The sequence below is a fragment of the Callorhinchus milii genome, unplaced genomic scaffold (genome assembly GCF_018977255.1).
Source record: "Callorhinchus milii isolate IMCB2004 unplaced genomic scaffold, IMCB_Cmil_1.0 Scaffold5, whole genome shotgun sequence".
NCBI lineage: Eukaryota > Metazoa > Chordata > Chondrichthyes > Chimaeriformes > Callorhinchidae > Callorhinchus > Callorhinchus milii.
This window is the reverse complement of record NW_024704746.1, coordinates 31,763,277-31,786,919: the sequence shown is the minus strand read 5'-3', so window position 1 is coordinate 31,786,919 and position 23,643 is coordinate 31,763,277. Positions and strand designations below refer to the sequence as shown.

General features: G+C 37.5%; 1 protein-coding gene across 1 annotated transcript in view; it reads right to left on the bottom strand.

The window, feature by feature from the left end:
* Positions 1–23,643, bottom strand: part of pawr (PRKC, apoptosis, WT1, regulator) — a 48,598-nt gene that overhangs the window by 2,880 nt on the left and 22,075 nt on the right. The window contains exons 3-6 of the mRNA XM_042335050.1: positions 12,698–12,817; positions 4,588–4,622; positions 3,785–3,935; positions 2,432–2,536 (exon numbers count right to left, since the gene is read on the bottom strand). Of these exons, the coding sequence (XP_042190984.1) occupies positions 2,432–2,536; positions 3,785–3,935; positions 4,588–4,622; positions 12,698–12,817 (411 nt within the window). The remainder of the gene's footprint in view (positions 1–2,431; positions 2,537–3,784; positions 3,936–4,587; positions 4,623–12,697; positions 12,818–23,643) is intronic.

Here is a 23,643-nt window from a genome sequence, read left to right as displayed (position 1 = left end):
GTCTAAGGGAAGCCAATCACCTTTTCTGGTTGGCCAATAAAACGATTGTTTCTTGATTGAATATTTCTTGATTTATGGCATAAATCTATGCTAGTTTGTTATTTCTATGATTATTTAATTGGCCAAGCNAAAAAAAGGTTGGTCCACAGTGATCTGAAGTTTATAAATCGCTTTAACCTTTTTACTGATAAAAATAACCTTTTTACTGGTTCTGATAAAATTTGAAGGTTCTTATAATTAAAGAGATCAATCATTTACTAGATGCTATACTGGGCATTGAAATCCTGCCATGGTTAAAACAATACTATTTAATGGCGGTGCCAAATGCATAACAGGAATCCACTAATTGCAATTGGGTTAACCAATTGCATGGCTCAATGATAAATTCAGCTTAGGAAAAACCTACAAGTAAGTCGAAAAGAGCTCCTGTGCTATTCTCTGAAGTATAGATTTTCATTCTGATATAGATTGAAGGGTTCCTCTCAGGAGTAGCTGATGCACAGACCTATCAATCTGCACAATTGGAAATGGGCAAAGGGAAGAGTTATTTTGGACCCTACTTACAAGTTGGCAATTAAGACATAGTTCAGAGATTGAGGTTAGATCAATTTTGACAAGTGAGGAGGAATCGCAGGCTCTTATGAACTCCTGGCACCCATCACTGTACCTCCCTGAAGGGCTGTGTGGTTTTAATCTCAAGTAGGTATGATAAATGGTCATTAAACTCATAAAAATTCCATTGATCTGTATCAACAAAGTCATCGTATTGATCTAACTTTAAATTACCAGAATTCTCTAGCACTTTTCTCAATTTGCAACTCAAAGGGAGAAACTCACTAAGTACTGAAATGTGGTTAAAGTACAATTTCTAACTGTTGCAGACACAATTATGCACAGTAAGAAATTAGGATTGATCAATAGTACAGAAGGATGGATGCCTGACCAGTTACTGTACAAAGACAGCATATCTAACTTTATCTGCAAACCTCCAGATAGCCCTGTGAGACTAAAAATAAATCATATCTTTCACCCCTGCATAATTCTAGAGAAGTCAATTATAGGGAATATGCATGAGGTTTCTGCAAACTATCAATCTGAAATGGGAAATATTCATTTTTACCAGATGTAAATTTATAATTAACTCTTCAGTAGGTATACTGATGGTTAAACTTTCAGTGCCAAGTACTGTAGTAACAGACCTGCTGAACTTTGCTTGAGATCCCAGTGTTTTTTTAAAGAGGATTTTTTCATGGATTTTTTAGACTGAATTGAGACAAATAATTAACTTCCCAAAACCATGCTTGAATCTTTTTGCAGACACAGTGTACTGAAGCCACTTAACATAAATGATGGGAGAGACAAACCTAGCAATTATGGGCCTGAGATGTAGGAAGGAAAAGCAGCACTTGAAAACAATATTTTAGGGCTATGGCATAAGGCAATTTGTAGACATAAACTTCTCCATACAGCTGAAGTTTTGCAGCATCCTTACATGATCAAACTGAGATTACAGACAGGAAGTGAAGCATGCTTAAAAGATCAGAAATTGCCAGTCTCTGTGGTTCTCCAGACATTCCAGGACAGAATTTGGCCACTGAACAAACAAGATCTGGAATTCCACAGAATATACCTCATAACCTTTTACTATTCATTAACAATTTAACCGTACAGCTAATGTTTAGCTTTGTCTCATCATTCAGAAGAAAAGGTTGTTAAAAAAGAAAATGCATATAAACCTTAAGGTGAAGCATTTAAAAGCATTTCCAAATTGCACACATTTCCATAAGCCATTAGTGTTTTAGCAAACATGCGAACCTATCCCCAGTCACGTGGGCTAATTAACTTGACACACAGAACAAAACAATGAACAAAGCAAAAATAATCATGAAAGGTGCTAAATGTTACATTTTAAAAATGTGAAAGATGTCATGTGCCCCACAATCATCAAAACATATTCAATTAACAGACTCAAGAGTATACATTTGTACCTTTGATACTGAAAAATAACAGGATACTAGTGATTTGATGTTTAGGTAAAGAAATATTTATTGATGTTTAATTATACTTGGCTGTTTTTGTTAAAAATAATTTTGTATCCGCAAAATGTATGTTTTTGAAAAAGACTAATGTAATGCTTTCTCAGCTTGAGACAGTTTCAGCTCTGTTGTCTAGAAAAAGATTAATCTTAGGCTGTTAGTCACACCTCTCTCATCTACCCTTTGAAAAAAGTGTAAGCTTGGAGTCTGAACATCATTTAAACCATTTAAACACTTGTTTTTTAAAAAAAACAGATGTACTGAGAACAGTACACCCTCAATATTAATGTTGCACTACCAATGATAACAAATATAAAGTTTAGTGCCTCTCTAAAAACAAGCTTCATACACGTTTTAGTACTTTCATGAATGGTTTCAATATAAGTGGCTCTTACTCTGTTAAGCAGGTCAATTTCTTCTCTCAGCTTTCCAATAAGGTCATCTCTGTCCTGTAGTAGCTTGACTAGTTTCTGATTTTCTTGTCTCTCCTTGGTGAGTTCCTGATAAAAAAAACAGAACTAATAATGTCTCCAAATTGATACATAATAAACTTACTTACAATCTAAGATAAAATCCAGAAATACTACATAAGACAACTTTTTTAACATCTTCATAGTCTTGTGAGAGCCAAATGATTTCCTCCCATTCCAGCACTATATACATATAAATATTTATTTTCTGGTTAAAAATTGTAAAGTTCATAAAGAACACAGAAATGGATACACATGGCTGCTTACATATTCATTCTAAAGCAACCAAATTCAGTGCAATAGGCTGAATTTATTTATTGTGAACAATAACACATTCCACAACACATTTGGCAACAGGACTTTTCCAAATAAGCTTACCTATTATCTATTTTATTTAGGTAAAATAGCCCCGAGCAAATGGGCTCAAAAATGTCACAAGAGTTTTTGAAGGACAAGGTTCAGATTCAAATTGCCCAGCAATCTTTGTTGGCAAGCAATGACATGATCTAGAGGTGTTTCCTTTCCCCAGCTAATGTCACTGCCTGGGAGACATGAACTCAGGTATGAAAAAACCCTTGGAACAACAGTGAAGTAATTAGAAGCTAGAAAATGTCATTGAAAATACATGGAATGATTCTATTGTCGCATTTGAATTTCTCCAGAAACTGCACCACAAAATCGCATGCATTTGAGATTCTTTTTATATGTAAAATGTTGTATAAATGTTGACCATCTACTACATTGTTCCCCAGACGTGTTAACAAATCCCTCTTCTGACTCAAAATGCTTATTCCTCTTTGGCCTGAAAACTATTTCTGAAAAAGAGCTCCCTTTCACAGAAGTTGTATAGTGGAAAACAAGTGAAGCATGACAAAATCTGAAGAATTTGAAGTTTATTGTAAGGGTGGACTGAAAGTCCTCTTCCAATCTGATAGAAAGCAGGTTTAAAAGAAAACCCATTGATAGCTTGGCCCATCAGTTGGACACTGCATTGGTTCAAGTTGCTAATAAGAGTTATGTTGTAGGATACAGGCTTGGCTTGAAACAAAGAGCTTGTTTGAATTATAGGTTTATGAAACATATTCTTCAGAAAACTTTCCAATATGAAAACGCAAAGACGAGAAATCAGCATATCCGAAAGCTTGAAATGGGCAACTCTCAACACGCATAATCATCATTCTAGAGATTTTAATCAGGAAAATGATAGAGTTTCTCTTGGTTGCACACTTGCAAAGACATATTATACTTGTTCTTGATTTTTCTAAATCTATTTTGTACCTTTTCGAGTTCTTCTAGTTTCTTCTCTAATGTACTGCCAAAGGCAGGACTCACAGAAGTGTTTCCAAAGCGGTTGTAGCCAGGCCTCTCTCCTCGGCCAGAATACCGACTGCTGGATGAATACATTGCAGCATCATCTTCAGGTGCAGTGCTACAGTGAACATGTAAACACAAGTATTATGAGAAAAAGCACTTTCCTGTAAAGTGTAATTTCAATACAGAATAAAAAATTGCACAGAATTGAAGGCGTAGCTTATGGGGTTAAATTAGCTTTAATGGATAAATATATGATCCAATATACAAGCAGTGCTCCGCCATTGTCAAGCGCTCTGGGAAGTTACCCTGCGTAAGGGGCGCGATATAAATGCAAATTGTTGTTGTTTTAGTTTTTAACCTTTAACTATATTTATCCAAGTTTTCTCCTTTTTACTGCTTCCTAGTTTAAACTACTTATATTCTTAGGTTAGAAGGCAGATTGGGCTATGTGGTAGTGTTGAAGGTAGATGAAACTAAAGCACAATCCTATGTGAAACTCTTCCCAAATCCACCTTTTTGTTGCCAGCCAGTGATGACCTTGATTCCATTCAGCACTTCAGCTCTGGTAACTTGTCATCTGAATGGAGGGGGAGGGGAAAAAGTGCGGAACAGTCTCAATAGGAATTCAACTTCCCTGAGGCTTGAAATCTTAATCCACAGGACTGTTCAGTACAGGTTTACAGCATTGGACTACCCTGTATTTAGAGGTTTAAACGTGGAATTTGCAGGGCTCAAATAAAACAAGTGTTTGTTAACGTTTTGTTTACCTTTTCCATCGTCCTGTCACAGTTCGAGAAGTTTCCTAAAAGGGAACAAACATTTTAATCACATACTTTACAGAAAACAGTTCATACCCATTCCAAATATTTCAATATAGAGCCCCAGAATGGCCTAGCCCCCTTCAGAAAAAAGTGTGTTGATTCAAAAAGGCTTAACATTATTAAAGTTATTCACTTCAATAACTGCTTCAGGCATTTCTTTATATCTGAACATAGCACTCACTGAGCTTCAGCTCCCAATAGTTTAATTTTCATTTAAAAAAGGACAGTCTCAAGCAGGTTCTGTGGGCAGATGCTTACAGCAAAAAAATGGGTTAATTGCGCGCAAGTGCTTGTATATTGTTCTGGGCTTATGCCAGAAGACATGGATCTTAACTCTGCAGATGGTAATGCTACACCTGCTTTGGAAAGCTTGATGAATACCTATAATGATAAAAGTGTTTAATTCTTGGTGAAAATATCCTCCACTTAATAAAATCTAAATTCATTATGCAAACAATAATAAAAGGGAAATGATGGTTCAATTGAGGCATATCATGTGGGGCTGCGGCAATTTTGAAGTCAACTTTGATGTATGATTTGTCAACCAGCATTAGTATACTCAAACTTCATTATTACAATTCCATATGGTTTTCAAAGTAATTGACATCAGCGTTCATTTCAACCCTTCTTGCGACTGAACTTCAACTGAAAGCTGGGAAAGCATTTTATTTAAGGCTTTGTTGTATCATCCTGATGCAAAACTTCATTTAATTTGTTTTCAAAAACCTCTGAATTTCACAGATGTATCACGAGCACCAGATTCTCACCTGCAAGGATCTTTAATTATTCTGTCTAAGAGAATAATAAAGTATTTTAATTATCACTGTACTTCTTGAACTTCAGGGTGGAAATCAGATAGCAAATAAATTAAATAGGTACAAGTTTATCACATGCATTTGTTTTAGCATCCACACTGTGTAAAATAAGAAGAAACTGATCCAATGGACCAAATGCTTGTTTTTGCATTTCTTTCATATCTTAACACACAAATAAAGAAAATGGTTGTACAAAACATAACCCAGGAATGATTCAGGAGAACTGGATAGCCTTGAACAGGAAAACAAATGAGGCTCAAGATTAGATCACAGGTCAAGTTGTTTCCAGCTAAAGTTTGTGATTTTCACTAAAAATACCCAGATTTTCAAATATTTCCCTAATAGTTTTATTAATTCAGATATTGAGCGTCTCATCATATCCGGTATTTTAATAGCACACTGATGTAGCATTTAGTGTAGCCTTGCTGATTAACTGATCTCAACTATAATCTGTTAAAACACAAGCGATGCAAATCAAATTATTGCTTACCGATATTAAAGAGTTTCTTTTTCTAGATAATGCTTTAATCACAGTATTCAGGGGGAATTTAAGGTATAAATTTAATTAAATACTCTTCAGCAGAACTGCAATTCATAGAATTCCTTTCGATTGAATTATGGATGCACAATTCCCTCCCAGATATTGATTTAAAAAATGACGTATAGAACTTCCTGACCATCAATACATAAATGTTTTGAAAAACAAGAATTTTACAATGTTTCTTCTTCATGTGTGAATATCACCATTGATCAAAGTCGTGGATCACATAAGCAGTTGAAACCTGTCAAGACAAGACTGGAACAAAATCTGACCAAGTGCAACAAATCCTTTCATAAGATGTAAGCATATCTCTAATAAACAATAGCAGACAACAGAAAGTGATGGCAGTTGTAATATAATGTCTGGTTCAGGGGAGTTATCAGTATCTAATTTAGATTGTATCATTGGGGATGGAACCAGGGGGTGGAGAGGGGGACTTAATGCCCTCCCAATGAAAACGTTGGGGGGGGTGAAAGTATGTTTCCACCCCGCCAAAGTAAAAAGCTACCATTAAATACAGTTTGCACATTCAGCCCAGTTCGAGAAGGGTTTGAACTCAGCCTCGTGAGGCTGTCACATGTGAACTTCCCATGCTCACTGGTAAGGATTTTAAAATCTTTGTATGGGAGGGGTGGGCAAAATTGACTGGAGCTTGACACTAAACAGCGGATATGGAGGAACGGATGAATATTCTGCAGTTTTGGTTGAATACCTTTGACGATTAGGGAGTTTTTTTTTCCTGAAGGGATTAGGGTGGATTGTAGTCTGTGGAATATTGACAGAATGACATTTTTATTTCCATACTTCTTTCTTCTCTAAAAGGAAGGTGCAATGTTTTTCTTAGGTTAGGAAGGCTCACTGTGACAACGTTTGAGAACCCATGGTCAAGAGAACCCAATCTCTGAGCCGGTCTAACTCATTGCAAGTGTCGTGCAGCCAGTTTATAAACCTTCCGTGCCACATTTCTGTAACTGCTGTTTATTTGGGATGATTTAGCTTTAGCCTAGGCGAGGCAGGAGTCCCTGGGGTCGATTTCACATCGAACATGCCGCCATTGATGGTGAGGATGGACACGTCAAAGGAACACGTCATTCACGCTTGTGTCTCTGGTCGTGATTTCTTAACCCCAGTTTACAGCTCCCCCCATTCTAAAAATCTTCCACCACCAATGGAAGTTTTTTTTACAATGAATTGGGGGCAAGAAATGATATCTTGAATGATTTCCACTGCAATCATTCTCATGTATCCATTACTCTGGGTACAATATAAGCTCATACGACATGTGAACTTTTAAATTGACTGAACATCTGGGGATTGAAAGCTCATAATATTTTACAAAATAACATTGGGAAGAAATTTGTGGAGCCAAAAAAGTTTCATAAAAATGTCCCCTGAGAGTTTGAAATTTACCACTGCTACATTTAGGATAGTTGATGAAACAGAATTGCTTATAACACTGATTACCTCCCAAACCATCATGATCTTGTGAAATGTACTTCAGTAAAGATCCATTTTATACTATATACAATATATAATATGAGAGACCCAATAACACAGCCAGTTCTGTACCATAAATTCAAAATCTCTCCAAGCTGCACCTAACATACTATCATGAATGAAAATAATAATACACATTAGTAAGAAAAATAAAAAAAATTCACTATAGATATATTATCCACCATTATAGATGCCATTAAATGAATACAGGATAATCCAATGATTTTTTCCAGATGATTTTCTGGATGAGGAAAATAGACTAAACAAAGTTTACTGCTGAACGGATAAAGGGTGTACTAGCTTGAGAAAGTGTTTGGAAAATCTTTTTTCTTAGTTTATAGAGAAATAATTACTGATTCAGTTGCAGGTGACATTAAGTTAGTAGTCCCATAAATCATACTGAAACAGAAACAGATCCTGGGTCACTTGAATTTGAGAGTGTGCTAATGCAAAATGACGATCGACTCTTTCTGCTTTGCAAAACAAACAATACTGGCAAACACTTTCTAGAATGCAATGAAATTGTGATTGAATTATTGCCTCATAATTCACCAAGAGTTAATATCTTTCAAGGGGAAAGTCCACCTCTGCTAATCACAGCTCAGGTTAAAACCCTTCTTCTCACAAGGTCTGTAGAACCTCTTTCAGATCCCAGCTGGGCTCTTTTCTCAAACAAAAGGCAAACTATTCAAACTCTTCCTTCTCTGGTCAGTCACCCATCATTTCTATCATAAAATAATCTCCGCTTCCCCACCACAATCTGCCTTAATTGTAATGTTAAGCCATTTGAAAATATAACTGGGCACACGTTACAGACAGAAACAAAGATATATATATAAGGAGCAGAACAGAGCAGTAATAGGACGAGTAATTTCAAAATCTCTCCAGCTCAATATTGATTCTAAAATGGACTTAAAAGGTCCATGTACTGCTCCACAATCTCTCTCTCTCTCTCTCTCTCTCTCTCTCTCCCCTCCCATCCCCAACACCCCTAACCCTCGGATAACTCTCTTTTCTATTGGGACTATGCCATTGCTATTAAAAACTAGAACACCACTAAGGTTTTTTTCCATTCCTAACCAATAACAAAGGTCTTACTCAAACATTTAATTTGAAACATTGAAATTCAAAGTAAAGGGGCATTATTAGAACATTAAGAAACTCTTTCTGCAAAACATCTTTCCATTATTAGACATCTTCCCAGCTTGTTTGGCCACACAAGGCCCAGTATAAAGTATAAAAAAAGGATAAAAAAGTAAAAAATAAAGTAAGGGAAAAAGTAAAGGAGACAAAACAGGAAAAAAGTCAGTCATTACATCCCATAAACTCTGGAACTCTGCCTCAATCTCTCCACCTTATTAATAATAATAATAAGTGCTGTATAAAGAAAGAAGTATAAAGTGAATAGGAACAAAAACTGACATACAAATAGACAGAAAAATAAAGGACCAACTGTCAAAATTGAATGACTGCAGCATTACTGAAACTAAAGTCTGTATTTCAGGTTAAAACAAATCGTGCATGAATACAAGAGTTCATACAAAGTACTGTATGGGTTCCTATATCCTGGTGTACTTTTAAAATATTTGACTGATGCCAATTTTCTAATTTATTGTTTCTGGGAACAGAATGTGCAGAACCGAACAGGTGATGAAAAGAATTGGATAAAAAATTCTTCAACCAATTGCAAAATTATGAAGATCTTTGAAATTGAAATGAGATCCCACTTCATGGTTGATATAAATTATGATCTAGATAATAAGTTGTACTCCAGTCTATTATTTACTTTTCTCAATAAAAAATATTGAACACAGATGATATACTGGAATGTTTTCCATTCACCACTGTTACATATGTAGTGCAAAATGTTTTCCAGATTTAAATACATGGTGTTTTTCCAGGTTATATAACAGAGATCATGTCAACCAACATGCAAATTCCAAATTGCACAGGAAGTAAAGACGATCTTGTACTGATGAAGTACACAAAAATAAGATGTCGGAAGCCATGACAAATAGTAGGAAAAGTATAAAGAAGGTTTCAGCATAAAGAGCCATAAGTCCTTTCTTTCAATTGTAATATTAAAAAACAATAAAATATATTTTAAAAATATTTTAAAAACTGAACACTTTCCCACTCTATTTTCTATTTGGTCTTTTTTAAACAAAGACATTTCTTTTTATAGTATCAAATGCATCAAGCAATTATTGTGCAAAATAGTAAACGTTTTGCATTTTCTTACTACTCCAAACTTTTTCTTCCAATTTCCAACAACAATAAAACGTAAAGCTCTCCTAACTGCTTCCAGCTTCCACCATCCATTCTGGAAGATTGGAGCAATTTAGAAAAAAAAGCACTTTCCATTGGTGTGAGTATCAGAGTTTTGCAGCCAATGGAAAGTTATTCATGGAAACTTGATAGGTGCACATGTGACTTGATAAACCCAAAAAGCAGTTTGCACATAAAAATCAGGAAACGTGGGGGGAAAAGGAGAAGGAGAAGAGGAGGAACATGACAAACAAATAGATTTATCAGCGGCCTCCATAAATCAAATGTGTCCTGATGTCCTCACCTGTGATATTCCAAGGATTAAATTCAATTGGTCCAAATTGCCCAGGTGGGCACTTTCTCTCTGAGAGCATCCAACCTCTATAAACCAAATCTGTCACCATATGGACACTGTCCAGTTATTCCTGCACCATTCTTGGAAATCAAATTTCTTACTTAGAAAAATTCCATGATCTTTTTCAGTAAAGACAGATGTCAAATACTAAATAACTGCTAATTCTTTCTCCCCAAATTCCAGCTTCTCTCAATCAATTTTATAACGCATATTTGAGAAACCCCATTCCTTGGGATGTTCTCAGCAATCTCTTAGAATTTCTCTTGGTTCTCGAATTCTTTTTGTTTTACCTATTACAAACTACAGTGTTAGCTGTTAAGATCTGCAAAGTGAAAAAACACATTTGTTCTTTCTATTTAGTTTGCACATAAATTACCATTGTGTGACACAGTAAACTTGGCTCTAATTCCAGAGCACTTGGCGTGCGCGCAAAACAAAAGCATAAAGCTCTGGGGAGGTCAGTACTGACTGCCATTCAGATCTGTTTACTGACCAGAAGCCATTTACCACATCAATTCCTCACATTCCAGACAAGTTTGTTGGGGGGAGGGGGGGGCATTCTTCCTTCCATGTACGATTCAGCTATCTCAACAGAAAGCCAGCTTTATCATTTTAAAGTGACACAGAAATGAGAGGTATATTTGACTGAGTTCCTCCATAATCATTCACAGTTATGAATGGTGATAATTGAACACTTTATTGGGGAACCTCAACATCCTTCAGCTGAATGTCGACAAAACCCAAGCAATCCTCTTTGGCTCATGCCTGTGTCTCCTCAGCTCATGTTCTGATTGAGTCTACTTCCTTGGATGCAAAGAGCCAATGCATAATCCTGGCATGTTGTTCCCCCCTAAGCCTTTGATCTGGTCTTGACCAAGCCGATTTTCCTCCATCACTGCACATGCCTTCTTCACACCCAGACTCAATAACTCCAACACACTCCTGCCACGCTATCTAACTCAACCAGATCATCTGGAACATTGCAGCCCATATACTTTCTCCTATTACCCCATAACGTGGCCTTCTCCCCAGTGGATTCACTGAGTTCCTTGTTCTAACTTTCAAAGGCCTCCACGCCCTTGCCCCTCCCCATAAAATACAACAATTAATTTTGCCAAACGGACGTTACTAATGCGTTTGCTACGGAATACATTTAAAAGGAAGCTTCATATTTGACTACAAAACGTAGAGACAAAAAAAGAGAGCCTTACAGGTGAAGTTCGAACTACAATCAAAGAATGATTTAGATCGCTGAAACAGCAGATGAGTTAATGCATAGGTTCCCAATTATATTAATTTACCTCAAAGAACTCTTTGTCTGAGATCTAATAAAAATCCTCTGGTAGATAGAACATGTAAGGGCTCGATAAACCACTTTTGCAGTCTGTTTCCAAATTGTGATTCACCACTCAGGAATCCCTGATTTACTATCAATTGTTCAGCTCGTCACTTTTGTTATTTTTCCTCCTCTTCACTAACTCTGAATTTTTTTTAGTTTTTCATAATTATTTATCTAGTGAACTGTTTTTCTCCCCTTGCTCAGTCTGACCCATTTCTCATACTGATCACACGTCCTTTGCTCCTTTTGATTATTGTTATTTCATACTTTGATTATTTTTTTTTCTGGCATGCCTCTTCCCTATGTCAAGATACGGAAGATGTTTCCACTTGTGGAGGCCATCAATATAAAATAGTCACAAATAGATCAAATAGGGAAGTTAGAAGAAATTTCTTCAGAGAGTAGTGGGAATACGGAACATGCTACCACAGGGAGTTGTTGAGGCAAATAGCATAGATGTCTTTAAGAGAAAGCTAGATAGTTACATGAGGGAGAAAGGAATAGGTTATGCTTGAAGGCTCAGTTGAGGAAGGGCAGGAGGAGGCTCATGTGGAGCATAAACACGGGCATAGACCAGGTTGGTCCGAGTGGCCTGTTTCTGTGCTGCATATTTTAATGTATTCTAATGTATTCTCTTTGCTTATTATTTGTTCCCAGTCACTCTTATTATTATCCTTGGGTCCACTCTGTTTCACCTCTATCCTTCACTTTCTCTGCGTTACCTCCAGACAATCACGTCTCACCCTCTCACACTGCGCCCATGCTCACCCTCTCTCAGGCCTCTCTTTGCCCATTCCTTTCTCGTTCTCAGAGGTGTCCCTTCCTTGTTCCTGGAATTAAAACTCCTCTGCCCTACTCCTGCTGATTCCATCTTCCTGCTGTTAAACTTTTGCTACTTCCCTTGAGGCATTTTCCCACACAGTCCTGCTCAATCCACGTCATCATGTAAAGAAACAACTTAGGTTGAGCAGATTGCTATCAGAAAACTAGTTTTCAGTCTCACTTGAAATTTCACCCACCAATTTTTATTCAGCGTGTCCATACACCTACCTACATCAACCAGTTACAGTACAGTATGTATCATGTGAGTGCTTTAATTTCACATTGAAGCATTGTCCCAACAAAATTCATATTGATTTAATCAGACTAAAATCACAAAAAAAAATTTGGATATAGAATATTTCAGGAAAAATTAAATGCTAAAAAAACTGAGGTAGATAATAAATGCTATAAATGCTTACAGAAAATGTAGTGTTTGCATCTGACACAATCGACTCATTCTGGAGAGTATTTTGTTGAGTAACGACATCCTCCCTCTGCCGATCCTTTTGTTGTGAGCGGTCATCATCATCATCAGGACTCTGAAGAAAAAAACAGTGGAGACAGTTTAAGACAATTTTCCACAAAAAACTCAAAGTCAGATGATGTCAGTCCTGGAAAAAAAAAGGATTTTTACACTCTGCTCTGAGAGCTGGTCCAGACTCAAGCTGAATGGCTTCCTTCTACGATTCTATGACTCTAGCCACACAGCAAAGAGCATTCCTACTGAGCCCACGACAGCCAGAGCAAACTTCTCGAGTCCCATTCAGTTCCCTATCAAACCACTTAGATTTCTTTGCACTACTCATATTAATCACCTCCTAACTCGTAACACTGCTCCCCTACATTACTCACTCATGTTGGTACCGGCTGCATTGAATCGTGGGAAATGACGTCCCGACTACTCGATGCATGAGCCCTTGCTGGTCGGCCGCAATGAATTGTGTACGCGTAGTGTAGATCAAGTCAGATTTTATACGACTTATAGTTTGCCTGCAAATCAGACTTTGCGTAAGTCATATTAAATGTTATGGTCCTGACTGATACGACACACCTGAATTTTATTGTATTTCATTTTATTGGGCAAAAACAAAAACGGTATTTTAAGATCACGTGTGGAAAACATGAATTTATATTTTTGGGGCATTTTGATGACAATGTTAATACTCTGTGCAATCTTCTGTATTGTTAAAGTGGAAAAGAAATTTGACACCAGAACATTTTCTAATAATTTGTGGAGAACATTTTGTTTTGTAAAACAGTACAAACTTTATTGATACCCATTTCTAAACAGGCTTAAATAGATTTACTTTTCAAACAGAACCACATCTAATACAGTTTTCATGGGATCTTTTAGCTATTTCACAATCTCTTATGAAATCACATTATGGCACACAAGCTGCTCTGATGTCTCAATGTTTCCCCTAGGACATAAACAAGCAGTTTAAAATCCTTCACGATTTCCCTCTTCCCACTCAACAACTCCTAAAATACACTTCTAATTCATGTAAACGGTTTCCATACCAAATAAATGACTAGCTATCAGGGGATATATTATGATGTGTTTTAGTTATGACGATTGCTTTAGAAATTTATTCATGCAAAAGATACTATTTCACAATTCCTATATAAATTACAGAATTCTCTTGCATGCATAAAAAGCATTTAATGCTTTACCACTTAACTATTTTTACGAAATCTGCCTAGTTTAATTGGTAGCTTCTGAATGAGAAGGATGTTAGTTCAAGCCCCACATTGGGACTTTTGAACTCACAGTTCAGGTGATAATACAGTCACTGCACTTTATAGTCAATTTTATGAAGTGCTTCGACACATTTCAACAATGTGATAAGGTGCTATATCAAATGTAAGGATTGTTATTAAAATTTGTAATAATGCTTGCATTTGATATACTGACTTTTCACATCAGAATGACAGTCCTCCTGACGTGAAAGGCGCTTTATAAATGGAATCTTGTTGTTGTTGTTGTTGTTGTTGACAGCTCAAAATCCTTCACAGGATTTACTGTAAAGTTGAGTGATTGTGTATTTTGTAGGCAGAAAAATTGTGCACGGCAATATCCCACAAACAGCCAAGGTGTGAGCGATTGATTTTATTAGGGGGATTATTCGCCAGGACACCAAGAAAAACTCCCTTCTCTTTTTGAATAGTGCCATGGGATCTTTAACGTCCACCTCGGTTTAACGTCTCATCTGAAGGACGGGCAGTTTAAGAAAACTATAGATGCAGATGATCAAACACTGAACAAATTATGATTCCTGTGCCTCAGGTGTCATTAGTCATTTTGTAGAATGCGACAGGTCACTGCCCTTCCTATAAATCTTCAGCCCTAGAAATTTCATGGGGTGAGCAGCGGGGTGGAGGGGGGCTGAAGATATGAAGTGAGGCTGAAGAGACGGACTGAGAAAGAGCCAAATAGATAAGCTACCCCTTTAAGAAAAATCACACCAAACATCACACTAGTGTCAGGTTGTTGCCCAGGCTTTGCTGTTTTATACTTTGTCTCACTTTGAAGAAATTTCTCAATTAGTTTATTTTTTTAAAAAGGGTTTAGAAACCAGAGAGGGAGAGTTCAAGGTGGAAGAATATATGGAAGTAATTCCAGAGAGCGGATCACCTTAAATGGAAATGTGAAAATTCAAAGGAACAGTGTTCCCATTGGATGGAAGGATTTCTATATGATGTTTTAATCAATGAGGAAGAACTGACCATTCTTCACTAAATCAATTTTCACGTACAATTTGAACAAATGCCAGATCAGGACAAAAAACTCTGGAGGTGAGTGTCTGTGGACTTGCGTCTTTCAGCCAGTGTGGAGCACAGCAGTGCCAAAGTGTTCATCATCCTCAGTAGACAGGTCAAGACAATAATTATTTTGAAAAAGGGTGACAAATTTCTAGAAGCTACTTTACAGCTAGGCTCCCCAGAAATCCAGTGTACACTGTTCCGAAGAGTTCAATGAGCAACCTAATTAAGTGGCTAGAGCTCAAACCTCCTCTGCCTGGAGTCAAAACAAAATAATCACTCCACACTGCTATTTATTAAACATGGTTTAGTAATACGTTTTCTGAATGTATTGTTTCAGCTGCCTGCAATAGGAAAAATCATTCTCCCACTTAAAGAATAGAGAATTTCCATTTTCATAGCTCCTTATCACATTAAACTTAGTGATTCACACGTAATTACTGTCAAGTGCAAAGGGTGCATTTGAAGGTAAAATGCGGACAGACAAAGAGCCAGTAGAATAAGTAATGAATTGATCTAGAGGAATGCAGGAAAACATACAATAATATAATAATAATAATAAACAGCGATCTCTGTTAATGGGATCTTGGGTCCGCTTGGCTCAACAGATAATCTTGCCGCCGGGTCACAAGTTTTTGTGTCAAATGTCCGTGGGTTCAAGCCGTATTTTATGAGTTGAAATCGTAGTCTAGGTTTGACACTCAGTGTAGTCCTGGAGGACCAATGCATTGCCAGAGGGTCAGTCATTCAACAAAACATTCAGGTGAAGTTTATCTACATAAAGTCGCTAAAATGAGAGTAATTATCCGGGAAGTACTTTTGAGGTGTAATAAGGCATTATAAATTGAAAATGAATTTTCCATTAATGCTCAACTGAGTTTAATGTCACTTCTAAAACTGGGTAACTCCGACACAGCAGGACGCCCCCCAAACTGAAATCTAGATGAAAGATTTAACAAGATTACTGAAATATGGTAACTGGATAAACCTTCTCTTCGTAAGCTGGTAAGCTCAGTACTAAGAGCTTGAATGTTAGCATGTGATCATTTATCACACTTGCAACACAACTACTGAAAGAGCTACCAGAATTAAAAAGAGAATCCAAAGACATACAAAATGTCATCACAGAATGTATCTTTTACGAATATTATAAATAATGTAACATCTTATTTCTATTAGCCTCAAATATTTTATTTGGGGGCTTATCACACAGTGAACACCGATAGCCCACATTAAGTGATCTCTCTCTCTTATGAATTGATACACTATTAAAATCACTGAGAATTTCAGTCCATTTCCAGTATTTTCTGTTATTTTATTTTGCAGTTTTTCTTTTTATGTTTTCTGCATTTTTCTGCTAGTATTTTAAATCAACAGTATTCATCTGCAACTTGGTGTAACAGCAGACTTTGAAAAATGTTAATCTTCTTAAACAGACTCCTCTCGTTATATGCTACTGGCACACTACAATACCTAACCTGTCTGCCACTGAAGTACTTATATTCTATTGAAAGGAAAAATGTCTCGATTTTCTCCTTTCTACCCTGAACACAGCAACACTTATTGAGGCCCGATTTGATGGGCCTCAGTAGACTACGGCACTTCAACATAAGGGACGAAAGCCAGTGAACCACGACAGTCAACCTTGATTTAGGTTGAGAGAAAGAGCAAAAATAGAGCTACGGTGCAGAACCCAATGTGCTTCTTAGTTTAGGCCCCTACACATACATTTTCCATTAGTTTAGTTTTGATTATGGTAATCAGGAATAGGAATCTCAAGCATTTTGAGACATCTCAGAGATGTGATAAGGCGCTGTTTCAAACGCAAGGATTATTATTATCATCTCCAAATGTTTTTCCCTTCTAGCCTGAAAAATAATAAGGTTAACTGTAGTGGCCCATTACCTCAGTTGACATCATCTAACTCAACAGGAACTGGAGATGAAACCTGGTAACCAGACACCACATGGTGCAGCTATTTATTAATTGCTGTTACACAAGAAATGGAATACTCTGGGTTGCAAATCATGTCTCCAAAAGAATACATACTAACGGGATCCGTTACTGTAAAGCGCTCTGAGACGTCGTCCGGCGTGGAAGGCGATATATAAATCCAAGTTGTTGTTGTTGTAAAATGATGCCACCAGATTAGAATTCCTTTAGTGGTATTGCTATTACATATTTTATCTATAAAGACTCCATTTGGAACCGACTGAAAGTCTTACTCCCATAACTTTAAACGGCACAGGTGAACGCTAGTAGTGGCAATGAGCTGAAACGATCAGATACTTCACATTAAGCTTTAACGAATTGGCTTAAGAGAGTATAAGTGAAAATAACACGGTAAATTGTTGCTACATTATCTTTTTTTTCAAAAATTGATCAAAAAGGTCAATATGCGGAAAGGTCCTGTGGAATGAAGCCCTATTTTTATGAGTTGAAATCATAGATTTGGTGTCCATTTGCAAAGCCTATAACAGATCAGGAACTCTGTCTCAAATAACATTTTGTAGCGACTTCTGAAATACATTATATCCGATATGTTAGGAAGATCTGGATGCGATTGAATTCTTATTACTTGTGTAGAATTACATAGAATGTTACAGCACAGAAACAGGCTGTTCGACCCAACTATTCTGATCCAGTGTTAATACTCCACATGCCCTCTGCCCCTCCAAACCCCTTTATCATCCTTTTCTGCCCTTCTCCTTCATGTATCCCTGAAGTTTCCTCTTAATACACTGATGGTTTTTGCTTCAACCACAGCTCGTGATAAGTGGACAACTTCTAGAACTCACTCATGTGTCTGCCATAAACTCAAGTGTCAGATTTCGTCTGTCCAGACTAATGGATTAATGTGGGTTTCTGACACAACTGGTTGGTTTCTTTCATTGCTTTCTATTCAGATTGCTGTTTTTCTGTAATATTCAAACTCGCTTTGGGAAATCTGTTAAATCTAAATGTTTAACAAACCAATGTTAAACAAAACTATGAAAAACTTGCAGCCAAACTTAGATGGAATGGAAGAATTTTTCCCAAATTCTATACAATATTAAAATTTAAAACAATGGTCTTAACAGTAGACCATGAGAAATTTCAGAACTCAGGTTTCGTGCCTTTGTTCATATTATTCTTCAAAGAGAAATTCTGGCAGTTCCAGTGCTACTTTATATAACATTTGACCCATTTACACACTGGGCTGGATACCACAAAAAAGCATCAATACTCAAACAAGTGAATCAGCTGTATATTTAAAAATTGTAAGTCTAGCTTCAGAAGCTATTCATAACAGTATAAAGCTCTCCTGTTGTTTGACTACCTTTATTTTTAAATTTGTTTTTTTCAGGGCTCAAAACTTATAAAAGCTATTTCTATGTAGTCATTATAGCCTTTTCGGTAACAGTCTGAACATTTTCGTGGAACACACCCACATATTGCCAATAAGTTCACCCAAACATTTCTCTTTCCAGCTTTGTAAATGGGGCACCAAACAACTATATAAAGGGCAATTTTCATATTTCCTAAAACTACATGGTTCTTTACCTTCTATGGTCATAGGTCACTTGGAATGAGAGACTGGCAAACTTGGTGCACTTTTAATAAATCAGTGTCAAATTTGCATTCTTTTAGTTTTCTAACAGATTAAAGCCGACAGGGGTCACAGCAGAACAGACTTACTGAATCAAGATTCTTACAAATGCTGAAAGTATTCAGAGCTCTGAAAATGTTTAACAACCAAACCTAATTAATGAACAAATTAGGCAGTCATCTGAACTGAGGAAGGGGGGAGCACGGAGGGATCAACGTTTTAAAAAGTCTGCTGTTAGTTTGGTCACGTGGTCATTGTTTGTCCAAGTAAGTTGCGACTCAACATTGGAAAACTATTTTAGTGACAATTTCCCACCTCAAATTCTCTCCTTTTACTCCTAGTCATATAATGTCAACTCAAAATATAACTGCACAAGCATCAGTGGTTCTGCAAAATCTCTACTGTAAGACCATTCTTCATGTGCAGACCTCAACAGACAATGTGCCCCACGACTATGTGGTTAGCAAAACCCTCTCCTCAACAACACATATGTTTTTCTATAAAGGGGGCTTTTGTTATGTATTGGTATATTTCTTTGTGTTAAAAGTGGGGAGAAATGCAAGTTGATTTCTATGCTAGGAGATTGAGGTATCCATATTATAGATCTACGTGCATATTTAAAAGGGAAGCAGCTTGCACCACTGACAAGCCTTCTTTGATCACTGCATTAAACGATATAGGTCATATAAACATATCCTATTAAATTGTGGCAAAGTAGCTTTTGAATCACAGGTCAACATCCTCCATTAAAGGAGTAGAATCAATGTATATACATTTATATCAAACCTCTGGTTTTGAAGATTAGGAGTATTTTTTATTAATTTATTGAGATATTGGAAGGGGAGAAAGAGAGAAAAAGAGGCACTTCTCTGTAGTTTTAGTCCCATTTTACAATGAGACAATAAAACGTACCATCTCACCCATAACAGAATTACTAATATTCAGTTTGCTTCCTAGCTGGCAAGTTTAAGGCTTTTATTATCGTCTTGACAAATCAGACTTAATTTCAGGCAAAACTTGCCTGAGCAGTCAAAAACGAGACTGCTTCCAGTCAGCCCTCTGAGCGAACTATGTTGCAAACAAGTAGTGACAGGAGTAATACCAAATGATGCCACGGCAGATCTGTGTGAAAGGTCGTTTCATTGTCACTTTTGCTCATCTTCATTAAACTAATTGGTGTATGGTGTCTAGTATCGCATTTTTCTACAAGCCATTGCAATCTAACAATAATAGGATGGAAGCTTGCCTTTTATGACTTCCCGAAAATCATGTTCTTTTCTACCGCCTGTTCCATTTTCAACATTCGCCTCTTACATGTTGAACATTAGTATTGTTTTCCATCTACACTGATCTACAGAATCAGATGAATCAGCTGCAGCTAAACTACGGCAGTCATCAAATGAATAGCCCTCAAAAGCCCTTGGATTAAATATTCACATTGCATTCGGGTTAGAGTTAAATACGGGTGCAATCAAATTGAATAAGTTGCTGATTCCTCAGATCTAGTGGAAAACTGCATGCATCCTGAAATCGTAATAAACAGGGCTTTGCAATAAAAAGTGGTTAAAATGAATAAAATTCAGGCACTAATCACAATAAGTAAAATTGGCTTCAGGGTTTCTGGTCTAATAAAGATACTGATCTCAAAGTCACTGGCCAGCAAACCATGCAATAACTATACCTAAGCAAGTTTAATTGTCTCTTACCAAAATAAAATTAACAATGGTACACAGTATTACAAATGCCTACAATTGTTTTTGCTGCCAAAATGCTTCTTTTGAGTCTCAGATCACAGAAATGATAACAATTTAGTAATAAGCCATAAAACATAAATTCAAAGATGTAAGTGTAAGTCAGCTCAGCAAAAGAACAGACAACTGGGAGAGACAACTATTGTTTAAAAAAGTTGTAAAAGTTTAGCTGTTATTTACTGACCCTGTATGGTGGTGGGGTGGGTGAAGGGGGGAAAAGAGATGAGAGATGTCTTCCTGATATGAAAGGCACAGTATCAAATGCTAGGATTAATATTTTTATTAAATACAGAATGTATGCTTTTATCCCAATCTGTACTATAAAATATGCCTTTTTATTTATTGGGTTTGTAGAAACTTCAGGCAAAGTGTAAACATTCAAATGTGTATATTATATGCTATTTGGAAAGAATTACAAGTACCCTTCATTATGTAATTAACAACCAACTATTAATTGGCGAATTAAGCGGACATAAATACCTTCTTTACACATGTTTACACATAGGTCTATACATAATAGACCCACCTTATACAGTCTCTGGCTTTTACCGTACCGTAATATGCCTAATTAACCATTCACACTTCCACAAATAGGCTGAATCCGAAACTACAGTAGGTTCAAAGCCATTATGATTTTACTTCTATTTTAATACATTTAATAGTTCTTCTGTCTGATCCCAAAGAATGCCCTCTAAATAACAACAACTTGGATTTATATAGCGCCCTCCACGCCGGACGGCGTCTCAGAGCACTTTACAGTAACGGATCCCGGGACGAGCCAGGGAGAGGGGGAGGAAGGTGACCAAAGGCGCGGTCGAAAAGAAAGGCCTTCAGCAGAGACCTGAAAATGGGAAGGGAGGGAGCGAGACGAAGGGAGTGAGGAAGGCAGTTCCAGAGCCTCGGGGCATAGTGGCTGAAGGCACGGCCGCCGAGGGTGGAGCAGAGGACTCAAGGGACGAGGAGGAGGCCAGACCCGGAGAACGGAGGCAACCGGTACTGTTTTGAGGAGAGAGGAGGTCAGAGAGGTCGGGGGGTGCAGAGGAGTGCAAGGACTTGAATACAAGGGTGAGGATCTTGAAATCGATCCTCTCTGGGATAGGCAGCAGTGCAGTCTGGCAAGGACTGGGGTGATCGGGGAGCGGAGTTTCGTGCGGGTGAGAATACGGGTGCAGAATTTTGAATGATTTGGATTTTATGGATGGTAGTGGATGGGAGACCGGCGAGGAGGGCGTTAGAGTAGTCCAGCCGAGAGGTGACAAAGGCATGGACCATAAACATTTCCTAAATGTTCTTTCTTCACAACTTGTGTAATTTTCACTAGTTTTGGATTTCTGCAGTGTCTACTTCTGCTCCAGTTTTGCTGTACAAATGCAAAAAATTTGCATCTGTAATCCTTTGAGGTGACCTGCAGCTGAAAGCAAATTGCTAACCACGACCATCTGCAAGGAAATATTTCCATCAATCAGCATGTGATAACAATTTGGCACAGACACACATTCCTGAGAGGATTCCAATTAATTTGCAGAACAGTAAAACCTACATTATGGTCATTCACCTATTACAAGCAGCCATTTCCCAAATCCCAGTACTTCTCAGTCTAACCTGAAAATTGCATTTACCCATTTCCTTCTGTCATAGAATCATAGAATTATACAGCACAGAAGGAGGCCATTCGGCCCATCGTGTCTGTGCCGGCTCTTTGAAAAGAGCTATCTAAATCAATCCCACTCCCCTGTTTTCTCCCCATAGCTCTGCAAACTTGTCCTCCCCAAATAATTAGCTACTTCTCTGTTAAAGTTATAAGTTACGCCTAATAATAATCCCTCCAAAACTAAAAACAATAATAAATTGGTCATTTTCAATCCACGACTGTTTGTGGGACATTGCTGTGCGCAATTGGCTGCCGCGTTCGCCCACAAATATATGCTCAATTCACTTTACAGTGTATTCTGTGAAGCTCTTTGGGACGTCCTCCCGACGTGAAAAGCGCTATATCAAATGCAAGGATTATTATTATTATTATAATCAAATCGGCTTCCACCACCCTTTCAGGTAATGCATTCCAGATCCGAACTCGCTGTGTGAAAAAGTCATGAGCTATGTAGTTTATGTATTGCAGATCCTAAGACTATTGTCATATCATGCTGAAAAGTATTTGATTTTTAATGAAAACTCTATTCAGCCTACGGTTAGCGTGTTTTACAGCTACATTTTCCTGGTTAAGCCACAAAAGATGTTAAGAGTTCTCTCCAGCCGCATTTGGAAATTCTCAGGCTGGATCTGTTACTATAACGACCAGGAACTGCCTATTCCAAATAAAACCCTATCAAGTTGGTTGTCATGAACTTAATGCTGCAACACAAATGTCTGCCAAGTGCCTTGAGCTTTGGTCATTGTCACACTATAGAGTGAATCTCTCACTTGCTGTTTTACAGCTTGAGGTTTGAAACTGAAAGCGCCTTTCACGTCGGCAGGATGTCCCAAGTTGCTGGACAGTCAGGGATTTGGACCCAAGTTGGGGGTCGGGGAGGGTGGAGGGTGGCCAAAGGCTCGGTCGAAGAGGAAGGTTTTGAGACACGCCTTGAAGGAGGCATGGGAGGGAGCGAGGTGAAGGGAATGTGAGATGGAGTTCCATAAGGTGGGGGCAGAAAGGCTGAAGGCCCAGCTGCCGATAGTGGAGCAGGCCGGGTGGGGGATGTGAATCAGGCCAGAGCTGGCTCAGCAGAGGGAGTGGACAGATGATTGAACACCTTCAGCAATCAACTGTTCTCCATTAATTAAGATTACAAGCCTAAAAAAAATTAAAACTATTTTTGTATTGAATATTCTAAATGAAGACCTTTGTAAAGTGATTAAAATTGACATACAAGAACCATGGATGGGCTACTTAATGGACTAAAATTGAAATTCAGGCACAACTGAAAAGCGCCTGTTATAAGAACATAAGAATTTGCTTGGCGAAAGAAGATCAAGGTCCATCCAGTTCGCCTTCCACCATCCTGGCAGTCGCATGTCTTGCCCCAAAATATATATTGTATCCCACGATATTGTTTCCTATCAGAAATCTATCTGATTTGTTCTTGGATTTATGCATAAGGGCCATGTCCATGTGCCTTATACATAAACCCAATCTCACTGGCTTTTGTCAGTTCAGAGAAATACTGAGTTGGAGAAAAAATAGCAAGGTATTCTAAGGAACATAAAATGGGAACACATCTGCACACAATTAAATGGTAAGCAGCATTCTTTCTCCTTCAAATAG